Source organism: Lepisosteus oculatus, chromosome 8, assembly GCF_040954835.1.
Source record: "Lepisosteus oculatus isolate fLepOcu1 chromosome 8, fLepOcu1.hap2, whole genome shotgun sequence".
In the NCBI taxonomy this organism is placed as follows: Eukaryota; Metazoa; Chordata; class Actinopteri; order Semionotiformes; family Lepisosteidae; genus Lepisosteus; species Lepisosteus oculatus.
The window spans coordinates 22,915,680-22,938,226 of record NC_090703.1 but is presented as its reverse complement, the minus strand read 5'-3'; the positions used below and the strand labels follow the sequence as shown (position 1 = coordinate 22,938,226).

The following is a 22,547-nucleotide window of genomic DNA, read 5'->3' as shown; positions in this document are numbered from 1 at the left end:
CTCTCACGGAGCTCTGCAGACATTACATCATTCGGAAGCCTCGCGTGTTGATGTTAGTGTGCCTTTCAGGCGTCTCAGGAATGCGCTCCACTTTTGAGCCCCTCTTCCCCCCTCGGAGCACACCGGTGCTCGGATTTTTTCAGGGATGTGCAAAAGCCTGAGAGTGTAAACAGTCAAGCTCTTTCCATGCGGTAGGTAAGCCGGACTGTGGTGCTCTTGGTAACGGTCTCTCTACTGTGTGTCCAGAAAGAACATGGTCCAGTCAGTTCTGATGGCCTCCTGTCCAGAAGGTCTTTCCTATGCTTGTATGTAAAACCCATTAGGAATAGATGTTCAGAATTACTGACAGTCTGAGAGGGAGAAAAAAGTCTTGGAACATAAACTACCATCTTATTTAAAAAACAAACATTTTATACATGCATATTGGATTTAGAGTTGGTAAAATAATATTGTCAAGGTGAAAATGGGGGAAAAATATTTTAAAATGGCGTACAACAACAGAAGCTATTGCGCAGGAACTCAACTGGGGAGATTTTCCTGAATAAAATTCCCCTTAATTTATGTAAAATTTCTAAATTTGTGTGTAAGGGCTACACCAATAATCTGTGAAACCCTGAGATCAGGTTTAATTGCCCATTCAGTGTCACCATCTGCTGCTGTGACCTTGCAGTCTCTCTCTGGATGTTTTATTGAAGAAGCTTCCTGAATAAAAGCCATGTTTATGTTGCAGAGCCTGCTGGTCTTTTGGTTTCTAAAGCTGGAAAAAAAGAATCATCTGAAACCCGTTGCCTTAATTCCATGTCAGAAACTGCAGGCCAGCCTAATTAGTTTTCTGGCCCTTGTGGCTAAGCTCAGAGCACACACCATTCAGATACCTGGAGCAAATACAGTACTGCGTCTGAGGGGAGTGCTGTGGCCCCCAGGAGTATTCCTGTTTCCAATACCTTTCTACATGAATCTGTGTCCATAGCCTTTAGGAGGCTTAACAATGAAGCCATTTATTTAAAATGGAAAAGAAATAAAATCTGAAAGTTTTTTTCCTCTGCCTGTTAACCATACTCTGTTCTGCAGTGCAGACAAACAACTTGCTATTTTGTTTTAGATGCCTTATGAAACAGAAAACTTCACTGTTGAAGTCCTAAAAGCCTTGTTTGTTTTTAAAGGTGCTATATAAAACAGTTTTGTGTTCTATATAACAAGTCACAAAAGATGTTGTATTCTCAGTTCTGTCTTTTATTCTTATAAAGCTCATGAATTTAGGAACCACGCAAAATTCGTTATACTGCAGAATGAGAGTGGCACACTGCAAAACTGTGACAAAAACTAGGGCCCTAATTTTATAGTCACAGGAAAACATTTGCAGCTGCTAATGGAATCTTGATTGCCAAGGCTTCTAGGATTCTCATTTAAGATCTATGGTACCAATACCATAGAAAAAGAAAAATTCAAATACATTTGTGCAGTTGGTATTTGAAGTCGTGATTCGGGTAATGGGCAGCACTTGTGCAAAGTCATTAGCTCTGCTGCCTCACAGCGCTGTGGCTCTCTGTTCAATTCTGGAACTGGGCTGCTATCTGTGCGGAGTTTGTATGTTCTTCTCATGTTTGTGTGGGATTCCTGTGGGTGCTGCTCTTTCCTCCTGCTGCCCAAAGACATATTGATAGGTTAATTGGCTTCTGGGACAATTGGCCTTGGTATGAGTGTGTGCTGTGTCTGCCCTGCAATAGTCTGACGTCCCGTCCAGGGTGCATCCTCCCCTGCCCCTGCTTGCCTGGATATGCTCTGGTTCACCCTTCGACCCTGAATTGGTTAAAAGCTGTCGTAAACAGTTAGATAAATGGATAGTGTTGGGTAATCCCATGCATATGTATTAGAATAGAAACATTCTTTGTGTTTAATACAGTGAATTCAAGTGACCATTAGTATCTTCACTTAAAGTCAACTTCAGAGTGTAAATGTCTGTACATGGTTGTGTATCTCTTTAAGGTAATAACGGCTTTCGTCATGTATAAAATATATCTAATAAACAGAAATGGGAGCCATCTTTTCCCTAAGAACCAGGGTTTGGCTTTAAAGGGGTTTCATGTTGCTTCTTTTTACTTCAACTGGCTGGAGTTCATTAAACTAATAAAGTCAAAGCACTTGTAAATGTTTTATTGTTATAGTGTCATTCTCATTAATGCACTGGCACCCAGGATGTGTATCATAGCCTCAACTGCTGCACTACTCAGTGACTTGGAAATTACTCTTCACGCCTACATATGTGCTTTCCTTCTGTTTTCCAGTACATCCTGTCAGGATCAGATGACTTCAACCTGTACATGTGGAGAATTCCCAAGGATCCAGAGGCAGGTGGGTGAAATCGGGGCTTCAGGGGTTAGGGGTCGTGGAAAAAACTTTTGTCACTTTGGAAAAAGAGAGAGCTCCACCATGTCAGGGTCTGTAATGTAGTATATATATATTATATAAAGTACAGCAGAGATGATTTATTGGACAAAAATCATGAATATAAATATTTTTTTAACTTACAATTGTAATATGTTACAGTACTTGTAGAAACATCTGAGAACAAGCTTATTCTACTTATCTTGGCCCCATCAAGAATACTTCCACACATTTTATTTTTGTTTATTGTTAAACGACCTCTCCAGTTCAGACACATCAAGTTAAAAGAGATAGAAGTACTTCAGCATTTATTTTCAAGAGAAAACAACAGTGTTAGAAGTATAACAAAGAAATGAAAACCAAGGGATGTTAAGATGGTAAAAAAAAAAGTAAAAATAAAAAGCTAAAACAAACAAATAAACCAACTATGCATAAACAAACTAACACAAACCCCCACGTCTTTGGTATTATTCACAACCCAGAGTTCTGTTCTCGCCCTCCCCTCACTAGGACCGGAAAACACGCCTTTTTAAACCTTTTCCTCGAGCTAGCCTCAACTGTCTCCCCATCACCCCGACAAGCCACTGCTTGTTGGTTTCCCCTCCCTGGCTCCTGCTACATCAGGAAGCTGTCTAACTGAAGTAAAGTCCTCTGGTCAAGGACATCTAAATCTGAGGCTGTTCAGCAGTGACAGACGACTGTGCAGCTGATACAGAAAAGGAGACTCTGCCACAGCATTCGTGTACATTCTGGCATCTGTGATGGAGGGTTGAGGCTGCATATTAGTGCGACCTCATCTTCTATTAATTAGCTAATTAGTGGTGTTACAAAATGTAGTTATCCACACAAGGGAGAAATACAAGACTTGCCACATTTCTGTACCATCTGTAAAGAGAAGATTAGGTCAAGGCTTGAGTTTTTGGTTTGACAGTGGTGTAGCCCCCTGGTCTAGCAAAAAGCAAGCTCAGGAACTGAAATGAATGCCATGGCCTTCACAGTCTGGGTCTGAGTCCAGCAGAGGCTATCTGGGGCTACATTGACTGAGAGGAAACCATAGAAGGTCTAGAAATAGGAATTAATTTTTTGGACATTTTTCAGAACAGGTTGAAGCAGTATGTTATTTATATTAATATATCAATGGATGTTATTTGATTGAATGTTTCTCCCAAAGTTAAGTTCTTTGTTGTTTTTTTAACTATTCAGCAGTGCCATATAATGTTTGCTATAGGGGGATGTGCATGATACAAAACATGGGGCTGATTCTATGTTTCTGAAGTGTTGATTTGTTTATTTCTTAGCCCCTGTAAAGATTTGCAGGTGTTGAAATGCCCTTGGCAAGATTAATCCTTTATTTACAAACAGAGCTTTATTTACAAACAGAACTTCTTGAATTATGAGCTTTTAATTGTAATAAAAATAGACAGGGAAAAACCTTCCTCGTGTGTTGTTCGTATTGTTTTCATGTTATTTTCACTAGGCCTAAAAGTTTCATTTTCGACCTTGTGTTGTCACGTTACAACCCAGAAGCAATTAACAAGCTGTCTGGGGCGATACAGCTGAAAGAGAAGCTTGAGTTGTTTTGAATTGGATTCAAAGGTCCATCTTGTATCCATTGTTTTCTGTAGGCTTTCAATTGTACTTCTATTGTGAAATGACATTGGAAAATGTTCTCTGATTGACAACATTTGGGAAATCACCAAAGGGGTACTGTAAACAATAAACCAGTCTGCACCAGACCATGATGACAGAGTTTCTGTTTTATTGTCCTCAGTATCTTATATCCTCTTAATGGAAAGTGCTCTACACCTACAGTACTTTCTACTGTCCTTAATCTCCTGCTACATGTATGTTGTTGTAATATTTGATCATTTTATTTATATAAAATTATGTTGCAACTTATTTTTATAAACAAAGTGTGTACTACAAAAGGTATAAAAAAACATTTTTAGATTCATGAAGGAAGTATAGTTTTTGAATTACATAACAGACCAGGCATAATAGAGTAACACAATTTGACTAGGAGAATCACTAAGTCTCATTCAGAAGTGCTTCATTTTGTTGCTGATAGCTTAACCGAGTCAAGCTTTGTTGTAAAATCCCTGTGATTCGGTATCCACAAGGAGGATGAGTAGTGCTCTTCCATGATGCACAAACTTGCAGGCCATGGTTCCTGACACTAAATTTACTTGTATGTCTGTTTATTCACATTTCACATTTTGTTGCACAAATGTCTTTTCTTCTCAAGTCAGATACTTTTCCAAAGTACTTGACTGCCGCCGGCGTTCTCTGTTTGCATTACTGGTTTCTTAAGAGAATTTGCAGTTGAATAAGAAGCTTTTGGATGTCCCTAATGAATCCAGTTGTATTATCTTGTAAAGATGTGGAACGTTCCTTCTGTGTTTTTTTTAAGATCACCATCACCACATGTCTGCACGTGTATTTTACTGCCATGTCTACCTTTTCTCTGCTACTGTATCTTAAAGGAACCAAATGTGTGGCTAAGGAAAGACACTGTCGGATACGACATTTCCAAGATGTTTGGCCACAGCACTGTGATTTTAAATACATATACATCTGCACTTTTTTTCCTTTCTGGCTCTGTAGAACCCTTTCCTGGTTATTGTTATAAACTGTCAGGAGCTGTGAGGTGTTGCTGTAAATTGGCTTCAAACTCTCACTGTTGTATTTGGCTGTACAGGAGGCCCAGGCAGAGTGGTGAATGGAGCCTTCATGGTGCTGAAGGGGCACCGGTCCATTGTTAACCAGGTCCGCTTCAACCCCCACACCTACATGATCTGTTCCTCGGGCGTAGAAAAGGTCATCAAGGTAGGTGTACTGTCTTCCTAGCACTGCCCCCATTGGCTGGAGTGTTAGGAACCCCTGCTATACATGTTGGAGCTCCGTGAGCAGCACAAACACCTAAAAGAGATTTCTTTCCTCCGTCTAAAGACATACTGGTATGTTAAGACATACTGGGTTCTAGGAAAACTGGCCCTGGTGTGAGTGCGTGTGTCTGGGTCTGCCCTGGGATGAACTGGCATCCCATCCAGAGTGTATCCTGCCTTGAGCCTGTTGCTTTCTGGGAGAGGGTCTGGCTCCCCTGAGACCCTGCATTAGATTTAGTGAATGGATGTTACAAAAAACTCGTACTGCTCAATCATTGGAAAACATTTCCCAAGTCACTGCTTATACTATCAGCTTCAAATCAAATCAGTTAAATCAGCTGGTTGTTGAAATTCTGAAAGCTGAAATTCAATGTACATGAATTTAATTACATACATAAACATGTGAGATGAATTGGCATTTTCTGAATGCTTACAAATATACATTGCCCATAAAAAGTCTACAGCTCCCTTGAACGTTTTCACATTTTGTGTTACAGCATGGAACCATGATGTATTCAACTGAGAATTTTTGCCACTCATCAACACAAAGTACTCTATAAAGTAAAAAAAAATCCAGACATTTTACTAAATTAATGAAAAATAAAAAAGTTTCTATAGGCACTGTATAAGAAAAACAATAACTGCAGTGCATAAAAGTTGTCTGAAATATGATTCATGAAAACATAGTTCATTGTCTGTTATATGTCAATGAGGCCATTAAGCTTTAGCCACAAGGACAAGGGGTTATCGAGCTGCGATGCCCTTGGTTTTGGTCCTGCTGCAGTTTCCAGTACGGTAATGTGCAGATTTATTTGAACATCTGAGGGTTTTTTTTTACCAGAAATGGCTGGGTTTTTTTGGTGGGTTAAAATGCTTTAATTAAAAGCTCTTCCTCTGAAGTTAGTTTGGTTTAAAGCAACTCACATCTGCTAATTGCTTCCTCAGCCTGTTTAGAGATTGGATAGCTCCTCCATTTAATATAGTAGTACTTGATCAGTTAGCTGTTTATTTTTTTCTGCATTTTCTGCATTAATGCTAAAATTAAAGCTGCTTCGAGTCCATTCATTTAGCCTCAGTGGCTGAGATGCAGCATTTTCTAATGTTTTTCATTTATCATTTAGTGCGTTGCTGTGTTATTAGTTTTTACAAAGATGAGGATGTAAATAATTCCAGATTGATAAGAGCTCATATTTTAAATTAAGTAAAAGTTTAGTTCTGTGCACACTAAAAATTAAATATAGATAAGAAAAAGCCTTTACCTTTTATTGTTTGTTATTGTTTTTTCTTGGTTTGAACAGCAAGATGGACTATGGTTAATACTGTGTAACACTTACACTTTCCCAAGATTTCACTTATGTTTTGCAGCATTCATATTAGACCTTCAGGGTTCTGTTTCTTCTGTTGATTAATTTGTCCTAAATTACTTCCTTATTATATGACGAGCAGTTCAGAATTGTCACCTTTTTTAAGCTGTGGCTCTCCTTTCCTCCTGAGTGGTATAAGACTGTAAGTAATCCCACAGATCTGCAGGTGGATGGTGTACCAGGCAAGAGCTTTGTTTGCTAGAAAGGCAAGAGTCCCTGGGTTTCTAATCCTGTGCTTGCCTGCCCCAGGCCCCAGGCTCAAATTGGTGATATCCAATAGACACTTTAGTCAAGCGCCTTTATTGCTCATACTGTTCGGGAGTTCCATTCCCTTACTCCTTTCTTGTCGAATTGAATCATATGTTTGGCGAGTTAAAGTTGGCTAATTTAATATAGTGACAAATTTCCTGGGTTTTGAGGTACTTTGTTCTGACTATGCACACACTATTTCAAAATTGCAGAAATAGGAGCTCCGTGGGTATATGCACGCCATAGTGTTAATGTTTAGGGAGGTATGATGGCTATCACCATACAGTAGCTCCTTTCTCCCCTTAGTTCAGTGTAGTTTTGAAAGGCGTGGTGCTGGATGAGATTTGTGTGATGAACGAGCTGAATTCCAGAGCTAAACACTGCCCCAGGATAATCTTTCCTTTAAAAATCAGTGTCTGCAACACCCAATGTCACCTTGATATACTGCTGGGAGGAGCTGATAAGAGAGCCAGATAATGTCAGTGAAACAGCTCCCCTCTATTCACCAAAGAACATAATACTGCCCAGAACAGCTGCTAGTTCAGGCTCATTTGATGATAAATATCTAGTCATCTTGCCTCATCTCCTGTCAGATCTTTACTCAGCTGTTCAGCTTCTTCTGTCCTAAGATCTTTTGAATCGTAATTGCTGCCTGCCCTTTTTTCTCTGTCTCTCTTATGACACAATTGTTATTTTGGTCCCAATTACTTATATATCTCTAATCAAGTCCCTTTTTCAATCCCAAACCAAGTACTTGAGTTTTTAAATGCTTGCCGGGATTTAAATAGTGCCTTTTTAAAACTAATTGTTAAGCCAATTGTGCTAGAACTATAATAATAACGGTCACTGTTCAGATCAAACTAAATTGTGAGACTTCAAGCCCCTCCTGAGGGCAGGGAGATCCAGATTGTTTGTGATTTTAGTGGCTTGAATTCTTAAAGACATCTCCCTATTTGAGTGTCAAGCACTGTGGCTGTGTGTGCCCTGTGATGAACTGGCATCCCATCTATGGTGTATCCTGCCTAGCTCCCATTGTTTGCTGGGATAGGCTCTGGTTCCCACCACCCGGAATAGAAAATGGATGAATAATTATGGACATTGATTTTAAAAGGAAATTCATAAGAACAGACTGCCCCAGCTTTCGCTCAACACTCAGGCCCACTTGTGAAAAGGGGTGTTAGGAAAATGGAGAAGGGTCTTCTGGATCTGAGGGAACTTTACTCAGGACAAGATCCACTCACTGTGACAGGACACTGACAGGATGGTCAGAATTAGACCATCCCGGTCACAGTAAATATACAACCACAATTAGCCTTCTACAGTGCACATGTGCACAATGTGTGTACAACCAAAACATTCTAACCAGCTATCAGGTTAGGTGTGTTGAACAGGTAGGGAAAATAAGTAGAATTAAATTTGTTTTTCTCCTTAACATCCTTTTAAATATAATTTAAGCTTGTGCACGCAGGATTTTTTTAAAAATAACTTCATTATAACCATGCCTGTTTCATTCACTGTAGGCCTTCTCAGACAGGGCCTCCTGCCCAGGTTACTGTAAATCAGCCTTAAACTAGTTAACAGCCTGCTTTTTATATGGCATTTCAAGACCATGTACATGAAATAAGAAGTGTTCAGGCCGACTGTTTTTCTATTATTATTGTCTTTTTATCCAGGCCTTGTAAATAAACAATGTATTTCATTTAAAAATGATTCCTTAAAGTTCAAGGTATGATTCTCCCCCACATCTGCATCCACAAGTATCACACATCTAAGGCTTGCTTTCACAGTAAGTGTAACACTTTGAGCAGTTTGCACCTTGTAATTTACACAAAAAGGCAGATTTATAAAAACAGTATTAGCTTAAGACTCGTCAGAAGGGGAGGGGGTCAATGTAGCAAAGGGATAAGCGGACCAGTCTCTTCACTAAAGGAATTTTTTACATGCTTCTTAAACATCTCAGTTTCTGTTATCTCACTGCAGGCCTCATCTTGTCAGCAATCTAAATCCGAACCCCTCCTTTATCTCTGCTTGCATGGGCTTGTGCTGCTTTTGATCCTGTTAAACAGAAACCTGTTTGCAAATACCTTGTAGAATTCAGAGGAATAACGGGGTTACTGGTGAGAGCCAGGGGGCAGAGTAATGTGTTATTGGACTGAGATTCAGGAACAGAGTGTGTCTTAGTGGTTGAAGTGAAAGAAAGAGCCTGGGAGATATTGATATAATGTTTGCTAGAGCTAACAGTTAAGTCTGCAGTGCAAACCAAGGAGAAGGCATTGAGCGACGACTGTGTGAGACAAGCTGTGTGGTTTAGCGGTTAAATCTTGGGAGACCTGGGTGTAGTAATGGCTAGAACTGTCTGGGGAACAGGAATATACTGTTTATGTGAAACCAAATCATCCTTGAAGTGGTTGGTATATTTTGGAGGGGGGTATTTGTAAGTCTCTTGGATGTGCTATAACACGAACTACTAAAAGAAACAAAGTAACGGGAGGCAAGGACTATGTTGCAGGCTGCTCTTCTCATTTACTGGACTGCACAGAACTTCTTTCCAATTACACATAACATATAATATACCCTCCAAGGAGGTATACATCTGCCAGAGGAAATAGATCCAGTGAGCAAATCTACATACATTACAGTAAGCATTCAGAAAAGGCCAATTCATCTGTATTTCACATGTTTATGTATTTATTTAACTGTCAAATCATACATTCTAAATTCCTATACAAAGCTGTTTTAACTGATCTAGTTTGAAGCTGATTGAATAAGCAGGCAGACAGGAAATGTTTTCTGCTCACCAATTGAGTGTTACCTTTTTTAGGTGTTTTACAGACCAGTTTGTAACATGTCCCTGTCAAATTTGTCTCCTGGCTCCACTCCTTAAGCACACTAGTAAAACCTCATTTTAAAAACTGTGTGCAGTTTTGGTAATCTTTTCTCAAAAGGCTTGAAGGAGTTCAGAGACTCAAAAAAGAAAACAGCAGCCAGAATGAGAAATGTCACATATACAGGTTAAAGGAAATGTTTCTTTTTTGTCATGAACACATCAGAGGACAGGATTCAGAAGCTCGGAATCCTCCATAATATATTGACTTAATACTGCATTAACCTGAAGGACAGCTTTAGGCTCAACAGTGGACACGGACATGCTGTCACAAGCAGAAATTAAAAGCAGTTGGAAACCATTAGAGGCACTTCCCACTAAGAGAAATAGGTCTCTGGAGGAATCTACCCAGTTGAATTGTCAAAGGTGGTCCTCTCAGAATGTTTCACAAAAACTCCTTGAGAATCTGAGATCTAGTACTCTTCAGGAGATGCAAAGAGAAACCTCTTGGTGTAACAGTTCTTATGTTCTCCTTCTTCTGTCCTGCAGGTGTGGAGCCCATACCAGCAGCCTGACAGTGTGGGGGACCTGGAGGGGCGTGTGGAGGACAAGTCCCGCAGCCTGTACACCCACGAGGAGTACATCAGCCTGGTGCTCAACAGCGGCAGTGGCCTGTCCCACGACTATGTCAGCCAGTCCATCCAGGAAGACCCGCGCATGATGGCCTTTTTTGATTCACTGGTGCGTCGGGAGATTGAGGGCTGGAGCTCGGACTCGGACAGTGACCTGAGCGAGGGCACCATCCTGCAGCTGCATGCGCGGGGGCGCCGGTCAGGGAGGGCAGGGAGAGAGGCAGCCAGCACCGCCGCTGCCACCCCGGCTGTCCACAGCGATTCCGAACACTCCTCCTCGTCTTCACTGGCTGCCCCTACGCAGACGGGCTCTCCCTGTCCCGTTGAGGAGGACGTGCTTTCCACGCCTCACCGCGCGCAGTCCTACCAAGCCGTCCGCCTGCTGGATCTCGTGAACGACTCCTCCGAGTCCAGCGAATACTGGCCGGACCCGATTCCTCGGCCTCGCTCTCCAAGTCCCAGGGAAAACTCCAGCCTCTCCAGCGTAGCCTCTTCCCTGGCAGCCACCAGCAGCAGCACCAGCAGTAGCAGCACCAGCAGTGAGGCAGAGGAGGAGGCCCAAGAGGAGCAGAGAAGGGTGAGCACCCGGCAACGCAACGCATCCAGGAAGCGCCGTAGGAGGTTCCCATGTCTGACGGGGGAGAGGCCCGAAACTGCCAGGGGCCTCTATGCTTGGATGGACAGCTGCGCGTACCCCAAGATCACTGTAGAGGACCCTTCCTCATCCTCTGGGGATGAAGCACAAAATTCTGAAAAAGCCAGGTGCGTGAGCCCAGACAAAGACAGGTTGGGGTTTCAGCATGATGCTCCACCCGGAACGATCCCTGAAATCCTTCCAGGGAGTCCCAAAGAGGAAAGGGAATTAGCAGGGGTGAGTAGAGCCCCCGCAGAGGAGAGCTCAGCTCCTAAGATCCCCCTTAGTAAGGCTCTTGGTGAGGACCTGACATCTCCAATCAAGAAGGAGCTGCGGGCAGGTGGAGAAAGAGACTTGATGGCAGAGGGAGCTAGCAGTGTTGGAGCCAGAGGTTCAGAAACCGAGGTGGAGGACTACAGCGGACCCCCACCTCCTATTGCTGCTCTGGAGCCGAGCAGCATCTCGCAGCCTTCAGAGAACAGCTGCAACTCGACCATTCAGCACAATATGGACGTCAATGGACAGCATCCCGGAGATGGGGAAAATCAAGACTTGTTGGAAAGTTCTCAGGCCTCCCCAAATGAGTCGCAAATCCCCAGCCACAGCAAACCAGAAGCAGAATCTTTGGGGTCTAAAATCAAGGCAGACAGGTCCTCCAAACGACCACAAGCCCTTGGGATGGTGCACAGCACAGGAGCCGGGCTAAAACGGACTCGAGCCGGGCCAGAGGAGGCAGACTCTGAGAGCTCTCCGTCTGAAAAGAAATTCAGAACATGATGGCAACCTATCTAGGCTGAATGTTGAGAAAAGAGCCTTTTTTTAAGTGTTAGAGCCATCATTGAGTTCCTAAAATTTAGTATGAGTTCAGACTAAAAACTGCAACATCTAGGAGCTTAGGTAGTCATAGAAGACATCTATCCCATCGATAGCTACTTTGAGCAACGGGGACCTGCCGGCTTGTTCTTTTGCAGTCATTCGAATTTTTGCTTGGATTTTTCAGTTGAATTCCAACTCCAGAGAAGGCAATCAGAGCAGACATTAATAATAACAAAAGTAGTGCAATTGATAATTATTCAGTTTTCAGTTCAGAAGAATTAATTTGGGCTTTTTTTAAGTTTAACAAAGCAAAATCTAACACTTTTCTCCAAAGGTAAGGACCTACTTACCAAGCGTTTTGGATTTCTGATGTGTTCCATGTGGAGAGAGTTGAAAGTCAGGGATTCTTTTGTGGACTGTGAGCTGGGATATGGCATAATCAGGCATGGTCAAAACCTCTCTCCACTGAACTTATTGTGATGTTCCAAATGTACAAGATTTGTTTCAAGATTGTGCATTAAAGTTATATTCCAGTGTTCATCCATCATTCTTGCATTCACTGTTTTCTAATTTCAATATTGAAAGGGTTATTACTAGGTTACAGTTTATTTTTTGACCTGTTTGGCAAAATATGATGATAACCTTTCCTAGTTTGAAGCGTTAACTTCAGTGAGCTGCTAAATGACAAACTGCAAAGATTCTTTGCGTATTTGAAACAAGTTAAATTAAAGTTTTTATTCAAAGTTACTGCATGTCACCCACTGAAAAAAAGGTTATACATTTTTGCTGTATATAAATTCCTATGTTAAGAGGTATTAAAAAAAACAAGTGTTATTGGTTCCCAAACTCATTTGTTTTTAATGCCTCTCAGTATATACTATTAATTTTCTTTCAGCAGAGTTAAAAGTATTTCTAAACAGCTACTGTGGGTTTTAAAAACAATTTTGAGATACTTTTGAGAAAAATTTAATTCTTTAATACTGTTTAAAATTAATTGCCCTAGTTTTAACTTTATATATATATACATTATCAATATAACTTTTAATTATTTTGAGCTATACTAGTCAATTTTATCAGAAACTTCACAAGATGACCTTTCATTTGGCGAAATGCAGCATTTTCCATGTCTGTTAGGGTAAAGTTGTAGAGTTGCACCCTGTTACTCACAACTGGCCCCCCACTGAAGCTAAGTAGGTGTGAGCCTGTCAGTACCTGGAGACCTCCTGGGAAAAACTAAGGTTGCTGCTGGAAGAGGTGTTAGTGGGGCCAGTAGGGGGCGCTCACCCTGCAGTCTGTGTGGATCCTAATGCCCCACTATAGTGAGAGGGATACTATACTGTAAAAAAGGTGCTGTTCTTCAGATGAGACGTAAAACCAAGGTTGTGACTCTTAGTGGTCATTAAAAATCCCAGGGCGTTTCTCAAGAAGAATAGGTGTCCTATTGGTGTCCTAGCCAAATTACACTCTGTGCTTTACCAATCATGGCCTCCTAATAATCCCCATCTATGAATTGGCTTCATCACTGTTCTCCTCCCCACTAATAGCTGATGTGTGGTGAGCGTTCTGGGGCACTATGGCTGCCGTCGCATCATCCAGATGGGGGCTGCACATTGGTGGTGGCGGTGGTGGAGGGGAATCCCCATTACCTGTAAAGTGCTTTGAGTGGAGTGTCCAGAAGGGCTATATAACTGTAAGCAATTATTAATTATTAATAAGTAGTATAAACTATGGAAAACTATGGGAAACTATGGTTTCCCCATAGTTTTCAGTTGTGTCCTCTGGTTAATTTTTCTCAGTCCATTCTCAGACCTCGTTTGTTTTTGAGGATTATGAATACTTGAATTTTGTCCTCTTGTTTATTGGAAATGAACTTTTACTTTTTATTTTTGGATTTAAAAAATTGAATGACTCCTGTGACATTCCAGAAAGCACACATCTCCATGCTGTGAGCATTTGATTCTCTTAGGACAGATTGAAAGTCATTGTGAGTAATGCTTGGAATTTAAAAATCAGGGTAAAATGGGAAAGCTTCTTCATTTTAAGAATAGATCACTTTCTAAAAACAACTCAGTTGTTGGACATGTGATGATTCAGAAGCTTTTTTTTATTGTAAATGCATTTTGGAAAGGGATTGGGTGAGTAAAAAAATCCTTGATTTGGCCTTAATTGGAAATAAGCTAAAACAATATCCTTGTACTGCTGAAGAAAACAAAAAAAAATGCCTGAATAGTTTGCTTAAACATAGTTAAATCTCTTACTTTTTTACTTTAAGAAGAAGCTAAAGAAAAATGCATTGTGCATTTCCACGGCATTTGTGTGGAATTGAAGCAAACTCACAAAAATATGCTCAGTTTGCTGACTAAATTTAAAAAGTTGTGGTTACTGACTAGTTCTTTTTTAACGTGCTTTACGGCTGGGCACACATTTGTGCAGTATAAGTACTAAGTATGCATTTACAGTTGATCGTTAAGACCTATGGGACAATTAGAAGAGGAAAAAGATAAATCTTCTCTGTGCGTTACCTTGTTCTGATTCATGTGAGAGATCTTACTGGAATTTCCATCCTGCGATGACTTGTCCCCTTCTGCCTGGGCTGGTCACCAGAAGATCATCGCAGTATGACTCTTTCCAAGTGTCTGATGACTTCGTTTCACTCTGCTGTGAAGGAATGACTCAGAAGGATGCAACCACATGCCCTGAGAGATCTACAGTACAAGTCTGTGAGATCATTTTACATCTACTAGACAGTTTAGGGTTTAGTCCTTCACGTGCACTGTAGGTTTTTAGTGTGCTTTTTTTTACTCTTTCTTTATTGAGGAGCAAGGCCTTGTGTCTTTTAATCACAGGTTGCTTTTAACTGAAAAGTAAGCACTGCTCTATTCACACATTATATGAGAAGGATTTACTGCAGCAGATGCAATTTAACATTTACCTAGAGCTAATACTATCAAATAATTTTCAAATCTTCAGGCAGCTAAAGACCATTGAAAGATTTTGCAATCTGATTGCAACCATTGGTACAGGAAGCTCTAAAACCATACCTAAATATAATTTTCAATCTCTTCAAAGGTTTTTTTATTCTTCTTCCTGAAATGTAAGAAAATGATTAATGGATAAAAAGTGTTGATGAAATCCATATTCTTGTTTACATCATTCCGAGTAGACGAAACTAAACTAAATGATAAAGAATCTGGTGTAGCGTACATGCGTGTATAACAAATTATTTGATTATTAGGTGAGGTGTTTGCACATTATTGCTTGTAAAAGATATATGGCCTTGGGATAAAAACTGCCCATCCACACGCCTTTAAGATTGAACGCGTTCCTTTTTGCTGACAGATGTGCATTCCCGGCGCAGTGTGCACTATGTGGAAGCAGAACTCTTGGGTTACATCAGCTCTATCCTTCAGGAAAGGTAAAGTGAAGCAGGCCTGGTGTTCTGTGACATTCAGGAGGCAGGAGAGTCTGTAATCTGTTTGCATTGCCTTTACTAATGACTAAACAAACACTGCTTTCTCTGTTATCCATCAATATACTGCGTTTGCCTTGTTGCTTCTTGCTTACAGTATGCATTCTGAAATCGGAAAATTTCATAAAACCTGTTTGGAGAATATGTGACTCACCATAGCTTGGGCTCCACCATTGGATGTTGTGGAAATGGAAATTGTTCTAAAATGGTAATCTTGGTTAAAACTATTACTGATTGTTTCAAAAGCAATTAGATCTGGGAGCACAAAAAATGAGTCTTACATTTAAGGTAACCAAAGACGTCGTCGTAGTCAGCTGGAACAGACTGAAAGCAGTTGGTCACGTGTGGACTTTGTGGCTCAACCTGCCCTGCAAATTATTCCTTAGTTGAGCTGCTTGAATCAGGCTTCCTGATTATCTATCCTCCAAAAAGCCCTTATGAAGGAAGCGTAAAGTCCTTAAATGGTCTGACTCTGTCTCAATAAAAAGACAAACTCATAAACAAGAACTATTACATGTTTTCATGTCCTTGGGTGAGCACTTTCAGCTGACAAAAGCAAGTCCAGCATCTACCTCGATGATGCTTATTATGTGACCCAGGGCAGCATGCGATTCGGCCTGGAGGAAATGACTTCAGTCAGTTACAAGTGGGACTTTACTTTGTAGTGCCAAGAACTTGCTGTGCCGGCATTCCCACATCGAATTCCTGGCAGGAAATCAACTGGAGTGTGGAGGCGAAGTGGATCTTTGGTAGCATCTACTACTGTAGAGCTGCTTTTCATCAGTGTCCTCAGCTATGGGCCAGCAGAAGAATTTGCACCTTGTTTATCATTCCAATAAGTGACACCCACAATCTCACATCTGCAGGAAACTGAGGCCCACAAAAATGCATCACCTCTTCCCCCTTAATGTTAAAAATCTAAACATACACAACATAGCTTTATGATAAATTGGGTTCTTTGTTTTTTACATTATTCTACTTTATAACAAATGAGGTTCTTCAGTCAAATCCTGAAGAAATCTATTACTTACAACGCAGTTTTGCCTTGTGAGCTGTGTTAGTCCTTCCCGAACATGACCAATTGTACATTTCATGTGTTAAAGAGAAAAGTTATTTTAAATAACCTCAGCACTGAGTAAAAATGAGGCTTGTGAGAAATATCACGTGAGTTTATAATATTCACTGGCACAACTCTGTTAATAGAATAATCAGAGTCGAACATGAATAGACAAACAGTTAAGTAAAACACAGCTACACAACAACATGTACAATTCAATGACTTCCGGAGACCAACATATATACATACTACACAGCTAGAAATACATAATTTTACTCCTGTAGTTAGAACACCCTATACCACCTTAAAAGGACATCAAGAGAATTAGTAATAGGTTAATTTCATGCTGAAAAGAGAAACAAATATAACCATGGAGTCTTCAACATTGTGTTTTTTATTCTTTTCAGCATGGAATAAACCTATTACGTGTTCCTTTGCAGCCTACGCATGCTGACGCAGCTACCCACCTGAACTACATCAAGAGAATAACCTGTGTCCTAATAAAAATGGATACTACCTAGAACTAAAACTTCCTACCTACAACATGGATGCCCAAAAGTGGATGCCATGGCAGCAGGAGGTTCGAGTAGGACGTGGGCAATGTTTTGTTTTTTTCCACAGCCCCTGTATGTAGGCGCCTGACAGTCTGCAGGCCATCATCGAGAGAGGCATCAGTCCTTGAGCTGGGTCCCAAATATAGTGTATTTTACTGTGGGCTTGTTTTGCAAGATGCAATTTGCTTGTGTTGACAGGTCAGTGACTAGGAGGATGTGTGCGGTATACAACTCACCTATGTTGTAGAAGGGATGACTGCCTTTGCCAAATATGAAGGAAAAAGAAGAATCATCAAATTTAAAAAAGGATGGTAGTAATTACATTCATATACTGTAGCTCTGTTGATCTCCAGTGATCCCAAAGAGCTTTACATATCATAGCAGATTTCTTCAAATTCCCAGCAGATTTCTTTGGAATGGTCAGTGAAACATGAAGCAGAGGACACAAGTGGAAACAACATGGATATGCATTTAACAGAGAAGAGGCAGCATGTCTGTTTCCAAAGGGTTGCAGGAGTGTGGAACAAGCTACCCTTCTAGGCTGTTGGAAGTGATACCCTGGTTGCTTTCAATGCTGGATGAGTGTGTTTCACTGTTCATTCTGAAGACATCCATTGAGTCGACTTTGACAATGCCTTTGAATGGCCCCTTCTGACAAATCCTAGCAGGAGGCCTAAGGCTATAGTGGCATTGCACAGTTCTATGTTTCACCTTACAAGGAATCAGCTCTGGCTATGTGAGTACAGTGGCAAAAAAAAGCAGATTATGCCATAAAAATAATATACCAGGAATGCATTGAGAGAATGCCAGAGTCAGATCTTCAGAGTCAGTTAAAATTATACTGACCCACACTGCCGCGTCAGAACTTCCAAAAACAGTTCGCAGTGTTACTTTCAGTTTCCATCCTGTCTGGCGGACTTACTGCCCCAGCTTTGTGTTCTGAACACTTGAGGCTTCTGGCCTTTCAGTTGCAAAGAGAGGGTGGCAGGGCTCTATTCAAGGAGAGAGCGTGGCCAAATAATGCCATGCAAACTTCAACAAAAAGTAGCTTCAAATCCTGTTTCAAGACTTATCTGTAAGGGGTGAGATTCTGATTTGTTGAGGGGTTTTTTTTGCTCCTCCAGCTCAGCTTTTGACTCAAGGCATTATACAAGTCTGTATGTTATATTACATTAATGTTGAGCAACATTGAAAATAAGCCGGGGTAAAAGGCTCATTAATATAATAGATGTCATTCATTTGAATCTTCCTGGCATGAATAGGGCATTTTTAACTACAGAACAGACTAAATAGACTGGATGGCATTTATAATACTGTTCTGGTTGGATTGCAATACTGGTCGAGGTAGTAACTCCAGAAATTTCTGATTTGGAACAAATAAAGATTAACTCCATGCTGAAAAGCAGAAAGAACAAGTACGACATTGCAGGTGTGAAGAAGGCCCATCACCCAAAATGTTTTTTTTTTAAGTATAGAATTGACCACTGTTTGATCCTTTGTGACCAGCACATTCAGTACTAACACAGACCTCTGCTCAAAACTTATTGGATAACCTGTTCATATATGTGAATTATAATGTATAATTGTCATACAGTATATCCATCTCAAGCTTTCTCCAAATATTTAAATTGTCTCAAAATAACTGGTCCAATTCATTTAACATGAATTAAAATTCATTTAGCAAGAACACATGTGTTACAGATTATTTATTATCAGTACTATGCATTTTAAAACTCTCTATTTTCCCACCTTGTGCCTGTTGCTTGTGGATGATAGGCTCTGACTCCCCCTGCAACACTGTATTGGGAAAAAAGGTTAGAAAATGGATGGATATTAGTATTTGCAGCTTAAAGACTGCACGTGTTCATCTCTTCTCATTAACTTAGTCCATTTAGTCCAACAATCCTGTTTTCAGTAAGTACACTTAGTCCACTCGAGGGTTATGAAATCTGATTTGAAAAAAGAAAGCTTTGGCCCATCTAACCATTTGTTAGGTAGTACCCAGTAGATCAAAGGATCTCATCCAGGTGTCTCTTGATGGAAGTGAGATCATTGGCCTTAACAACATGGCTTGGTATTGTTCCACGTTCCCACAATCTTTTGGGTAAAGAAGTGCCTCCTGTTCCCAGTTTTAAATGCACCACCGCATAGTTCCCATGTGTATCCTCTGGTTCTGTTTCATTATTCTAAATGCAAAAATACAGAGAAGAAGAAGGTCTGCCATCATGTGATACATTCAAAAGGTGTCATTCTGTAGGAAGTTGGTTAGAGAAGGAACTCCATTGTCACATGAGCTATGTATTGTACAGTATTCATTTCAATTGATGGGAAGTTCGGGTATAGCCATCAGAAATCAGAACCCAAGGAAGGCCAGACCAGAACAGCTTTTAAAAAGGGTTTAAATAAAACTCCTCTTCCACAATTAGTGTTGGTGAAGCAGCAAGTAGGGCTGATCGAAGTAAAGCTTGGGTTTGTCTGTCAAAACACACCCCAAAAACAGGAACAATAAAAAAAGAAATTCATTTCTGCAGCTGATGTCATCTTTCAGAAATGGCCAGTAATTCATGTCCACAACTCTACAGTTATTTGTCATGTCACACACTTCAGTAGAATGCTATGGTGCCTGAGCTTATTTAAAATACAAGTTGCTCAGTGGTCAGCATGTGTGAGCTCTTGTGTCTGTGGAGAATGGCAGACCCTTCATTCATTGTACACCCTGTAATACTGAGCTGTGGAGGTCTGCAGCAGGTTTTCGCTATGTGCTGATACACACCATATTAGGCATCTTCTTCTGTACTGGCTCTCTGTATTTGTGGTGACTTATTTCCTGTGATGTGACTTTCAGCACTCATCAAAACTTAAAGCATTCTTAAAATACAAATGAAAGTACCAAGTAAAATATTTTTTTTTTATTGAGCCAATTGTTATTTAACCTATTTTTTAAAAACTGAACCTTTTTAAAAATAAGCATTTGAGCCATAAGCAATGAAGTTTGATCTGTAGTACTGAAACATAGACAATGGTTTTGAAATGATGTTTCTCGAACACAGTTGTGTTTTCTGAAAGAGCTAGCACATTCACATATCACACATTGCCTTATTAAAGAGACTTTATAAGGTCTTTGTCCTTACAAAAAATGAAAGGAAATCAACAGTGTCAGAAAATAGTGTTAATAACCTGTATTAGAAAATTTTGTCCATCATTAACCTTTACTTTTGCTAACTATAGAAAAAATTTTAGGGGAGATACCGATCTAGAAGGGCTCATTCATTACCCCACAGAAGGCAGTTTCACACCATTGGCTCCTCAGCCGAGTACAGACAGCAAATGTATCACCTCTTAAAGAGGAGGATTATTATTGCAACAACACATCATTATTAGGGTTAAAATAAGGAATGTACCAAATGTTTAACATCTTTTGCAAGTAAACTTACCAATGTTTAGTAGAGCTTTTCAAGTCTTTTTATATTATTTTGCATGTGTTTGTGATATATTGTTTGCACAAAGCAAACATGCTCAACATCCTTTTTTTCAGCTTATAAAACTATTTCCTTCAGGTCTCTGCAAATGACAGTGGTCACCTTTCTCAGCTCAGTTAACCTGCTTTTTCATGGGAACAGCAGCTATCTCATTGACGCTCATAGTCTTGTAAACCACACATTCAGGCGGACTCTTAAATGGGTGGGCTTTCAGGTGTTTTTCTAGCTGTGGTAAAGTACTGTGAAGCACCTATGTCAATGCTGAGTCAAAACCACATTCAGTGTCTAACCGCTCTAGTGTGAAGATGGCCTGAGGGAAGGATGAGTCTGCTGGCTTGATTGTGTGCGCATTCACCATTACCTGATGAGTCTAAAGGCAGCAGTTGAAAGAGTCTTTTAAAACCACACTCTGTCTCTTGACCCAAAGACTGAGCCAGCACAGCCTCAGTTCTCCTAAACTTGAAATTTATTTCAGTACATACACCTCCGGGTGTGAAAGCTTGCCATCAGGTTTCAGTGCTCTCCTGCCAACAACTCCAAGAAGTCCTCTTGTGTGAGTGTAGCACGAAATAAAATAGGCAGCATGCCCATCTTAAGTTTTTTAGAGTCAGTACTTAGAAGCTGCAGCTGAGCCGCAACATGTCCTACTTCACACAAACATATTAAACTCTTAACGGTGATTGTGAAGGCTGTTTGAATCTGCTGGAACAGGTACAACACAGTAGGAAACAACTGGAAGGAAAGGAAGACCAGTTTTATCAATTTAAACATACAGGGTCAATTCACAGAAATCTCCTTGTGGTTCACTATGGGGACAGGTTGACACGCTTGCCTAGAACTAAGAAAAGTTGGATTTCAGGCAAACCAAACAGCACAGACAGCACACCAGGATTATGGGAAAAAGCATTTTGTTACCCATCTTACCACAAGCTTGTGTCCTCAGAAATGACTTCCATTCTTTTACTGGGTCACTGTGGGCCTTGATCTTTTATCCATCTGTATTCTGAAAGCATTTTTTCAAACTTGCCCAAAGATAGCTGGTTCTGTATTGGATTCCATGGCTTTATGTCTTAATAAAAGTATGGATTCACTTATTTTTGCCTTAGAACGCTTAGTTCCGTGTTAATTCCAGACTTCTTCTAGCCAGTTCTCCATTAACCCTTAACAACTGTGACTAACAATAGCAAAGCTGAAGCAATGGTTGATCCCCATTAAAGCTGAAGTTACAGAATGCAAAGACAAACACAGGAAAATTTTCAAGAAAGAGAAACTGTGTAACTTGTGATTGTAGATTGAACATTAATAAGGAGTTAACATTTGACACTAAAGAAACTGAAAAATGTAGCTTCCTGGAGAGTAAGATTGGCTGCTTTAAAAAGAAGAATTTTAGCTGTATTAGAGCATAATTGCTAATATATAAGAATGCAGCTCTATAATTAACACGCTGAACACCCTAATAAGTTACTTGCATTACAACTAAACCAAAATGAGCTTCTAGCTTGTTGGTTAACATCTGTGAGCATCTAGTTTGTAAAGGGAAGACTGGGAGGGAAGGAGCAATGGTTAGGAGGTCTGATCTAAGGTTGGTTCAAAGATGTAAGATGGTTATGTTTCCCATCAGCAACTGAGAACACTAGTAAAGTACAGTAGCAGCTGAACGAACATTCTGGAGAAATTGAACAGACTTCTGCTGTGCAACACTGGGTTATTGTTAGTGTCCCTGGCCAAGCAGGATCAGATGGGTAGGTTAGACTACTATCGATTATGCTTATTCAAGATTATGGATATTAATTACTAAGGTTCAGATTTGGTTTAAGAATGAGGGAGAGACAGGGTTTAGTTTTCTCTATGAAGGGGGTATTGGTATTTACTTAAAAATCCCAGAGTGGGTTTGGATTGCCAGAATTTCCAGACTCCAGGGCATCCACTGTATGCAAAGAGACAATTGTAAGTGTTATCTTGAGCATAAATTCACTGTATATAAGTACTCAGGTCAAATTGAGGTGGTATCTGTTAATTTGTCTTGTGATCAGTCTCCTGTGAAAGAGAAGCCCTGATCTCAGCATGTTGCTGGGAGGCAAAACTGGGTTATCCATAGTCTCAGATGCGTATAGAAGAGCAAAGAGCTGGTTACACAGGAAGAACGGACTGGCCTTGGTACTATGATTTACAGTTACAGAGAGAACAGGTTCGTGGGTT

The 22,547-nt window shown here is 40.4% G+C and overlaps 1 protein-coding gene across 1 annotated transcript in view; it reads left to right on the top strand.

The window, feature by feature from the left end:
• dcaf5 (ddb1 and cul4 associated factor 5) overlaps positions 1-12,336 on the top strand; it is a 34,838-nt gene extending 22,502 nt beyond the window's left edge. Inside the window, exons 7-9 of the mRNA XM_006632708.3 lie at positions 2,286-2,352; positions 5,084-5,211; positions 10,257-12,336. Of these exons, the coding sequence (XP_006632771.1) occupies positions 2,286-2,352; positions 5,084-5,211; positions 10,257-11,750 (1,689 nt within the window). The 3' untranslated portion in view covers positions 11,751-12,336. The remainder of the gene's footprint in view (positions 1-2,285; positions 2,353-5,083; positions 5,212-10,256) is intronic.
• The last annotated feature ends 10,211 nt before the right edge of the window (positions 12,337-22,547 follow it).